The sequence below is a fragment of the Primulina huaijiensis genome, chromosome 1 (genome assembly GCF_012295235.1).
Source record: "Primulina huaijiensis isolate GDHJ02 chromosome 1, ASM1229523v2, whole genome shotgun sequence".
In the NCBI taxonomy this organism is placed as follows: domain Eukaryota; kingdom Viridiplantae; phylum Streptophyta; class Magnoliopsida; order Lamiales; family Gesneriaceae; genus Primulina; species Primulina huaijiensis.
The window spans coordinates 24906181-24917632 of NC_133306.1; the positions used below are offsets into that span (position 1 = coordinate 24906181).

The window sequence follows — 11452 nt, forward strand, 5'->3', positions numbered from 1 at the left end:
TATATATATCGACGTGATACTCTTGACTTTTTGAGTCAACAAAAGCGAATAAAGAAATTGACGAAGAATCAACAATTCTTACGATAATGCCAAATTTCTTTAAAAAAATATATAACTGAATTTATATTCATTTGTTTCTGGTTGTAACGAAGTTTCCTGCTGTGTTCTTGGAAAATCATCCCATGAATGTGTCACGCATTTCTTATATTTGCATGCGAAACATACTCGAAAAGAACATTAATTATCCACAGATAAGATTTATGATTAGTTAAAATGATAATGCATAATGATAGAATAACTCCATATTATTATGATTTATATAAGACTCAAATTGTGTTTATATATATATATCAGGAGTCGATCGTTAAAACTAATTTTATCCTAGTTCAGAGAAGTATATATCCATGTTTTTAGATATTTTTAAATAATATTGCAAATCAAAAATAATATTTTCCTTCAAAAAAATATTAAGAATGATTTATATTCTTTGTCTTTTTATTAATCTAAAAATATGGATAATGATAATTGAACATTTCAAAAGGTGGAATATATTAGCTATAGATGAATGTTACGAGGCTACTAAAAAAAACATGTCGTTCAAGTACATTTATTTCAATTTAGGAATAAATCAAGTTTTGTTCGTAATATTTAATTTCGGAGATTTGATTAATTGAATTCCCAATGATTATATATATACATATATATGTTTATATGTATAATATAACAAAGAAATAGAATATGTTGTGTCGTTCTTTTAAGTATATTTTGGGTAGAAAGTTGAAAGATTTTGGAGATGGATAAATAATATTTGAGTACTATATTATTATAGTAAGCGAGAGATTTTTTTACTAACTAAATTTAGTGTGGTTTTGTGACATTAAACTAAATTTACATATATAATCATTATTGTCTCATTTTATTGACTTTATTTTCTTAAAATACCTTTAAAATTTTCGATCCTATTATTATATAGGAAATGAGATAGGTAATTGTTTTGAAGTTATATTTAAATAATTTATTATATTTTAAATTAATTTCATTTTATTTCTATTTATAAAATTAATTTTTGTATTGCACACATTTTGTGCTCTAAGTGTTAGTACGTAGTACTATATATTAAGTTAGAGCATCCAATATTAGCTATTTTTGGTGAAATTTTTTTCAATATTCCAAAATTGTCCTTAATTTATTCCCTTTTTTTAAACTTAATTTTACTTTTTTGTGCAAACTGTTTTCCATTTTTTTCTCTTTGCCACGATCCACGACTCCTTCACCTCAGTAAGTGTCAATCTCATTGTTCTCATTAAAAAAGAAAAAAAGAAAAATTTCACTAAAGATCGCCATCGATCTTTTTTATTTTATATTTTGAAATCTTCTCATTCAAAATTATCCAAAACACAAAAATTATGCTAAATATCAATTATATTGTCATTACTTTTATAAAACTCTTTTTTATTTATTTTATATTTTGTAGACAGGCATCACGTGTGTTACAGTTACTAATATTTTATAATTTTTAATTGCTACTTGAAAAATGACAAAAATATGTACTATATAAAAATTATTGTTAGAACATTTTATGTTTTGGTGATTTAACAAGACTGATGATCCAACGGATAATTATAAAGACTAACTTAACTGAATTAAAAAATAAAACTAAATATTCTTGATCAAAAGTTTTCTAAGAGTCCAACTGACTACCGAGTTAAACTGATAATGTAAGTGTGATACTGATGGGCAAACTGATCTACAGACAACTATTGGAGCCTAAATGAAAAACGGTTGATTCCATCCTACATGTAGGGGCACTATCTCATGATAGAATCAAGGGCCCAAATTTAGCCACACATACATGGGGTCCAATAATTTTTTTAAAATCACATATGTGTGTGAATCTTGTTCATCCAAACTATGTGAAGGTAGTGTCCCACATATATCATCTAAGCTACCCTGAAAAACCATGCTGAAAATTTTTTTGACACCTGCATATTTTTGACACGTGGAAAACCATGCTGAAAAAAAGTGGCCAAGACAGTTTTGTAAAAGTTAAGAATCGGCTTGATTTCTATTTTGAAATTGACTGATGATTAGCACGAAACACTGCATTTCAATGGGATTATTATTATTTTAATCCCTTTAATTGCTCTCCATTCCATATGATTAATTGTCTTTAAATTGGTAAAGTATTTGACAAGTAATTAAAGCGTACTGCAGTAGCAAAAGTGCTTGCGACGCTTTTAATTTAGCCACCACACTTTTAGACTATTTTTGGCTTCAGATCATCATCATTAAAGGCACATAAAATAAATATATTTTAATTACATAAATGTAATGACTAATTTAAATGTTTATTATGCAAAATGTCAATAACTCAAATAAAATAAATAAATAATTTGCAAGAAAAAGCAAGCAACTAGGGCAATTGATTTTTTTGATTATTTATTATTAAATTTAAATAAAATTTGTCTTTTACGAATAAATCGTGTGAACCAACTTGAAACTCTCTCACTTATAATTCGAAATATTAAGAATAATAAAACAAAAGGGTAATTCACTCAATAAATTCTGAAATCATATAAAAGAACTAATACAATCTTTAATTTCCACACACATATATTTTTTTATACATATAAGATTTTTTTTTTTTTTTTGGTTTAATCAACATGTAAAAAATTGAAGAGCCTAGAGAGAGCCCAATTTGTCATTTGAGCTGACAAATTTATAATTGTAAAGAAAAAGAAATTTTGAGCCCAAAATGAACCGATCTTAAGCCCTATCATAATTTTAAATTTGAGTAGTTGAAATCGTATCAATTTGGGCCATTTTCAACCAGTTTACACTCAAATTCAACTTTCAAAATAATTTGTACCGACTAATAGAAGTCCTCGTACACACAGGAGATTTTACAATGAAATATTATCGTGGATATAAGTCTCACCATATACTGTATCAGGCTACGATTACGAAACTTTTAGATACCGTTTGACTCGTTAGATAGTAAATGATATATAATATATGGACGGTAAATCCTTGTATATGTATATAGATAACATAATAATTAAACGGTTGATAAATGTTGCTAGCTCTCTGCATAATAGTTTTAATCATCGAAACGAATTAGTAATAAAGTGGAATGAACAATGAGAAAACAAATGAATTAACATATATACTCAAAGAAAATCCATTTTCTTTTAGGATTGAGTTCAAGTTACCTTAAAAGTACTATCCTAACCTTAAATCTAATGACGATTACTCTTAAAGGTAGCATCTCGTCTCCCTCTTTTCACAGATGAAAAGTGTTTTGTTTTGTTTGAATTCATAATAAGTGTTTGATATGCTTAGCATATCGATCAGTTAATTCAATAAGAAATGAGAATTATCACTTGATTTCGAGTGGATTTATAGGTAATGCCATTTATTGCAATCCCCTCAATTATTATTAGGGAACATGGGATGATCAGATGGGGACTATGTTACACAATAAATAATTCCTAGTTTTCATTTAATTATTTTTTTTATTCCTAAACATTTAGGATAAATTAGTATTAATTATAGGTTAGATTCTGAGGTTTGTGCCTAAAGGGTTCGAGGTCCTCGAGTTTGATGAACCATTTATACATTATGAAATATAGAAAGCTGCAAAGGCAAAACTTTTAACTATTTAAATCTTTCAACATTTTTACATTTAATAAAATTAATGATCATCCTTACTCCTCCAAGCTAGAATTCGCATTTCTGCTTAAATAAATGAATTAATTCACTGCTTTTTTATATATAAATTCTCTTCTAATTTTCAAATATTGATGTTGCATGGCACGTAATATATTATGTCGTGTTGTTCTTAGATTTATTAATTTTAGAAGTGTTTAATTTGATACCTGAGGTTAATTAATCGTTAAAACTAATGGAATAATGATAAAATGGCCTTTGAACTACAAAATTTGAATTCGAGGAAGTATTTGGAGAAATAATTTGAAATGAATCCATGTTAGTGGGTTTTGGACTATATCAATTTTAATTAGATGATATGTATATTTATAAAGTCAGTTTCAAATGTTTTTTGGTTGTCTAAAAGATCAAATGATCTTTAATATTCTGAAATGTTAAATAACCTTTATTTTTTTGGAAGATTAAATAATTTTTGCTTTTTTGAAATGTCAAATGACTTTGGTTTTCTGAAAGATCAAATAACGTTTTTAATTTTAAAGGTTAAATGACCTTTATTTTTCTGAAAAGGCCAAATAATCTTTCACATACTGAAGGATAAACATTTTTCCTATATATATACACATCGTTTTCATTTTCAAAATGAATAATTTTCAGAACTTTCTTCTTCTCTCGACTTCTGTCACTCCTATTTCTTCTAAATTGGGATAAAGTTCAAGTACTGTTCAGTTCACCCTAATCAGACTTTGTGCTAAATTTTTGCATTTAATATCACCGTTGTATCCTAGCAAACAACCTTCCACAGTGAATCTCGGAGCACCGTAAGAGGGGATAAATATGTTTTAAGGAAACTATAACATGTAACATGTCTCAATTTAATTTCGTTTTCTTTTAATTTTATCTCTGCACGATCGGTATGCATTGTTTCAAATATTATTTGAAGTCTAATTTATTTTATGAATAATTGTATTGTAATTTACAATTGTAACACCAGTTCATCCATAATCAATATTTCCAAATTATTCTCATTTCCCCCACAATATTACATACACTATTTCACACACAAAAATACTTGTCTTAATGAAGATAAAACCCTATATATGTATCTGCATACAAATATATGTGTGTATGTATAGATAGATATATTTATTCGATTCAAATGCATGTAAATTCATCAAGAGACTCCTATTTTTGGGAATAAAATGAATATAGTTTAAGAAGACAATGAATAAAATTCGAAAATTTTACGTGTATATTTTAAAATTGTCTCGACTCATAAGGGCGAGTCCGTGGACTGTGGTATATCTCACTTGATATGAAAATTAATAAATAGTTAAATGATGAGTTTATTATAATCGATGGATCTTAATCAAACATTACATGTTCAGCCATTAATCAAATCTTACTCCACTAAAAAAATAAAAAAATTATTGCCGAATCTGTTACGATTTTAATGGATTTTTAATGACTTTTCAGTAGAAACAATTAAGTGGTAAACGCGTGCAAGAAAGCTAATAGCTACCTACAAGAAAAAGGGGGAAGTCATTGTTTGTTAATTTAATTCACGACTATAAGTGTGTAGTAAGCCAAAGTTGGGGGGTCAAACACTTTTTAAATATATATAAATTAAAAAATTATTTTTTTGTTTAGATCATGGATAGTTCGCATAAAATTGTGAAAGAACGTATATCTTATGAATCGATTTCACGAATCTTTATTTATGAGATGAATCAATTATACTCATATTTAAAATAAAAGATAATATTTTTAGTATAAAAGATAATATATTTTTTATGAACGACACAAATAAAATATATTTATCACAAAATTAATCTATGAGACCGTCTCAAAGAGTTTGCGTGATTGATAAATTACAACCACCATTTCTCTTTAAAGATCATTACACGAAAGCATTTTAAATGCTTTTATTATATTATTATATTTTAAAAGGCTATACTAGATTTTTAAATGCACGACTCACATTAAATGGTCGCATGTTCCACGAATAAAATATCCCGATCTTTGAAGTTATGCGATTTCGATATGTATGGTAGTATTATATTATATATAATATAGAAAATAAACCGAATAATCCCATCTATTTCAAAATTACTTGATACAATGAAAAAACCGAAATAATAATCAAATCGATAATTACAAAAATCACATACATACAAACTTATTTGTTGCCATATTAATCGGATTTATGAAGTCTGTTCGGTTTTGGACAAATAAAAAATAAAAAACTTCCAAAATTATCAAAATAAATTTCTAAATTAATTTGATTTGATGGATCAAATTAATCTAACTATAATAGAGGACTAAGACTTGACTAGAACACTAAAAATAATTTCCGTAGCAAACACTGCGCGGGGATCGACGATCAACATTATTTAGAATAATATATTTAAGCATAATTTCTAATTTTACATTATCAAAATTTATTGTAATAACTATCTCTTCTCTCTTTTTTTTATTGTTATTGTGTTTGGTGTGCATGATAATGTGAGATTGCGAATTATATTGCTTTTTGGACTTATATTTTGTTTGGTACATTTTTTAGTAATCTTTATCAATCATTCATTTTTGTTATTAGGGCTGCGTTTGGTTGCAGGATAAAATAAACTAATGATTAGTATGTAAATGATAAAGAAAATGATTGTCGTAGATATGTAATATATGGTAGTATGTTTGGTAAGATTTTTAAGTGTAGGATAATTTTGAATTTTTTGATGAAATGACAAAATTGCCCTTTCTTATTTTTTTTATTCTTCCACTCCGGCGGCCGGAGACGGCGCGGCGGCGGCGGAGTCGGGCGGCAGTTGTCGGCGACTGGCGGTGGTCGGCCGGAAGCGGCGGCAGCGGTCGACGGCGGTCGGCGGCGGTCGGCGGCGGTAGGCGGCCAGCGGTGGAAACCGGCGTTGGCTGTCTGCCGGCGGCGGCGGCGGAGGTCGGCGGTGGTCGTCGGCCGACGGGCGGCGGCAGCCGGCGGCCGTTGGCGGTGGTCGGCGGTGGGGGTTGTCGTGGACGGTGGGTGGAAGGAAGTGGTGGTGAGTTTGAATTTAGAAGAAGGGTAAAATTAGAAAAATAGGATGGATTAAGAGTGAGATAAATAATCCTAGGGGGTGAGGAGGTATTATTTTAACCTACCTAATATAACTTAATCATTCATAGGAGGGATTGACTTGGTGGTTAAATAATCACGCGTACCAAACGAGGGATAAGGTGGGTTAAAAAAAATAAACCCACCTTATCCCATCAACCAAACGCAGCCTAGGTGAATTAAGGATGAGAAAATAAAACCTCCCCCATCCCAAGCCATATTATTAACAATCCTTTCTTTAAACACTTCTATTTTATCCAAAATTGCTTATTGCTGCCAAGAAAAAGCTCAACTAAATGTTGTTTTAGGTTGTAAATATAACTTACAAGAGGTTTGACGGGGAATTTAGTCATAAGGTGAAAAATTATTAATCTATCTATCGATAAAAATCATATCAAACATAATATTATTTTATCACCATATATTAAATTTATCTATCAAACAATTTTATTATCTATTTACTAATCATTCAATAATCACATCTTCCGAACCAAACATGTATTTAATATGTAAGATAGTTGTTGTGTGTGATAATTGTCCATATTGGGATATCGATCGAACCGTGACGTTTGAGCTGTTATACGATTTAAAATATTTGAGTTGCACAATTATCACAAGCTATAGCTTTTGATAAAGCGACTAGCACTCGATCTTACAAATGATATCATAGTCAAGATCACATGTTCTAATTAATCTCATTGATTACAATGAGTACGATTATTAAGAGATAGATTGTTGGTGTGCAATAACGATTGAACCGTAGCATTTGAGTTGTTATACATTTTAAAATATTTAAGTTGCACTATTATCATCAATTATAATTTTTGATAAAATGATAAGTGTTCGCTCATACAATAGTTGTGTTTTGTTTTGTTAGAATGGTATCTGCGGATAAGAAAATGCAACATAAACAATAATAGTCATTTAACGTTATGGTAGAAAATTCAGCACGCCATCTAGTTGAACAATTCAATGTTCGCTTTTTATCCATTAGTTAAATAAGATATCCTCCAAATACAACCTGAATATCTGATCAGGAACGTTATTTTATCTAAGAAATGTGCAATAACCAGGGATGAGCATATGATCAAAACAAATCGATTCAATCTGATTGTTCAAAATCGAATAAAACGTTTTATTTTTTTTTATTAGAATGAATTGCCCCCTTTTTTTGGAAAATTGTTTTTTTAGTCGATTAATTTGTCTAATTTTATGTTTTGATCAATTAAGTTTTCAACGTTTGATTTTGGTACGTTAACTTTTAATCAACTATTTTGATCAAACTGCTGATGTAACATTTGACAAGTCAATAATTTTCTATATTATGTCACATTTTCCAGTGCCACATAAATAATATAATCAAAATAGTCAAAAATTAAATGTTTGTGTATCAAAATCAAATATTATAAATATTTTTTTTGGTTCGGATTGAGTTAGATATTCGTCTCACCTAAATGACTCGTGAGAATGTCATATATAATTTTTTCTATGAATAATCATAATATACTTAATATAACTATAAAAAAATAAAATAATATACGTAATATAAAATGGTACATGGAACTTAATTAGTCAACCATTAATCCCTAGGTAATCTAATTTAACAAAAATCCAATAAACCAACAAAAATAAATACTCATCATAAATAAATTAATTAAACAATAAACAAAGCAAGACAGCTATTGTCATTACATGGCTGCATTTATTATTTGTCTATGTTTCTTTGAATTGATACATTTGACAGTTTCTCTTCCATTTAAAACAAAGAGCTTCAATATCTCAGCCCCGGCTGAACTGTCAAGAATTATTAAACAAATAAAAACCCACAAACAATCTATTATCTTCTTTCTTTTCTTCTTCAATTCACTCCCAATTCTCTGTTGAAACAAAGATTAAATTCAACGCAGAATCCTTCATACAAAATGATAGACCTCTCATCTTGTTTAAGTGAATCTGCAATACAGATCTCTGATAGGACTTCATGTTCAAAAAACTCAAATGTTTCTTGTATGATATCTCCGAATTCCACTCCTTCGACTCAAAATACTGTCACTTGTTTATACAGAACGATCCTCTCCACTCGTAAGAAGATTTTGATCACAGTTACATGGAGCAAGAATAGTTTGTCTCAGGGATTGAGCATAACAATTGGCGAAGATCCATCAATCTCATTCAAGGTCAACACGAATCCGAGATTATTCAGAAAATTAAAAGGCAGCAAATCACTTGAATTCCAGGGCTGCAAGGTTGAAGTTTTCTGGGATTTTTCGTCAGCCCGGTACCGATCGGTGCACGAACCCGAGCCGGATGACGGCTATTATATCTTCATCACGTTTGACTCCGAACTTGGCATGTTTCTTGGAGACAAGGCTCGAGAAACCCTACAAAAGCAGGAGAAATCTGGTCCTCGGATGGCGAAATTCTCATTGATCACCCGTCATGAACATTTTTCAGGCAATTCCCATTACCAAACCAGGGCTAAATTCTGCGAAACCGGGGCTGCACACGACATTTTGATACGCAGAAGTGGAGAACTCGAAGGTCGGAAGAATTCGGAGCTATCGGTTTCCATTGATAAGAAGACGGTGATTCGTGTGAGGAGTCTGCAGTGGAATTTCCGGGGAAACCAGACGATTTTCTTGGATGGATTGCTTGTTGATTTGATGTGGAATGTTCATGATTGGTTCTGTAATCCCGATTCTGGACATGGGGTGTTTATGTTCAGGACCAGAAGTGGAAGGGACAGCAGATTGTGGATGGAGGAGAAGATCTTGCACAAAGATGAAAAGGAAGAATTTTCACTGATGATCTTTGCAGCCTGTAAGAATATGTAAAATTAGAAAGAAAAAAAATTAATGTTATTTTTTGTTTTGTTATTCTGATAATTTTTTTTTAAAAAAAAAGCTATCGATTTTTGGGGAAGTTGGTGAAAAATCCTCAATCAAAATATTTCTTTGGGTTCACTCCCTACCCACAAAATTGTGGTACTATGTCATACAAAATGTGGTACACTTCATGTGGAAATGTGGTACTAAAAAAGTACCTAGGGACTGAACACAAAAAAAATCGACGGCTGAGGATTGAAGGCCAATTTCCCGTCAATTTTTCCTCTGCAAAATTCTGATGAAAAAGGATAATTTGTTCTTAGCAAACTGTTAAAAAGTACAATACTATTTTTCATTCAAATTTAGATATCTTTCATCACATTTGGTCAAGTTTACACTATATTATTTTCTATTTAATAGTATTATCAAATAATATCAAATTAAATATAACTTAGTTTTTATTTTCAAAATTTAATTACACGAATTGAGCGAATATCACTCCCAAGGACAAAATGTAACAGAGTCACCACTCCTCCCTAATAGATATACTACGTTTCTTTAAAGTATATAATAACCGCAGATTGAACCGGTGTTTTGGGAAATTCAAACTATCCATGAAATTATGCCTCAAAATGCGGATAATGTCCCTATCCAATCCCAATTACATATTCCTTGCTATACATGAATATTTGGTCCATATATCAGCCAAAAAGACGTCTACAAATTTTAATTTGGAACTAAACGATATATGGATTTATACATACATGAACATTGATATCGTTTTGAAACTCGATTTTGGTTTTCGCTTTTCTTTTTCAGCTAAAGAAAATCTGGAAAAAGAATTGAAGAGTTTGATCTTTATTAACTTATCTGGTCGTAGAGTACCTATAGTACTATACCGATTCAGCACTAGTTAGAATTCTTCGATAAATAGAACTCCTCTCTCTCAAGTAACTATACATTTATTCATATACTAATCAACATGTATCTCTCAAACTGTAATCAAGAAAATATATCGACGAGCTTAATGAGCTCGTTATTACATCAATCTCAGCTAATTTTTTAATGTTAGTTTAACATTAGCTCATACTAAAGCTTGAATCTACACTTAATAATCTTAAGTTATAAAGCATTAAATTCAACCCTTGAATTAAGTACCCTAATTTCACGACTGTGAACCTCCGCGCAACCATATTTAACATGAATTTGGAGCAAACTCAAGGTATTTTATTTATGGAAAAGTACGAAGGCTCCAACACAAAATTATCAATAGATAAATAAAATAAAATAAATTTAGAAAAGCATTACAAATCTTACAACCACACATTGACTTGTTATCATATTGGTGAATGAATAAATTTAAGCGTAAATTTCTCTATTTGAACATTGAGAATTATGCTCGAAGATGTGATTCGATGACATAGATTTCTTCTACAATATAATTGATTATTAGACTTTTTCAGTATTTAATATTTGCGATAAACAATACTGAAAAGTTTAAAAAGCAAAGAAGGAAAGCTAGTCTGTCTGTATATTCTCAAAATATAATCATTTGGAATTTTGAAAGATTTGCAACATATTCTTCTGATATAATTTCCTAAAGTTTGCCATGAACATGAAAAAGCAAAGAGAAAGTGGGGAATCTTCAGAAAATGGCATGATTTTGTTGGGTTAAATTTTATTTTATTTTCACCCCTCAGTCTGCACTAGCTCCCTTTGCAGATTTGGATCCTCTGATATGGCTGAAAACACAGCACATGGTGATGTGCATTTTTATACGAGATGATTAGTTGACACAGTATCAGATAAAATTGAAAAATTGTCAGAGAAAACGAGATGATTCTCGTGTAAAAAAAGC

General features: G+C 30.1%; 1 protein-coding gene across 1 annotated transcript; it reads left to right on the plus strand.

Annotated features, from left to right (window-relative positions):
- Nucleotides 1-8691: 8691 nt before the first annotated feature.
- On the plus strand, nucleotides 8692-9603 carry LOC140972816 (uncharacterized). The gene has a single exon (XM_073435253.1). The coding sequence runs from the start codon at nucleotides 8692-8694 to the stop codon at nucleotides 9601-9603; it is 912 nt and encodes a 303-aa protein (XP_073291354.1).
- Nucleotides 9604-11452: the final 1849 nt, after the last annotated feature.

Coding starts and splice junctions, on each gene's coding strand:
- LOC140972816 (XM_073435253.1), top strand. CDS start 8,692: ATGATAGACCTCTCATCTTGTTTAAGTGAATCTGCAATACAGATCTCT.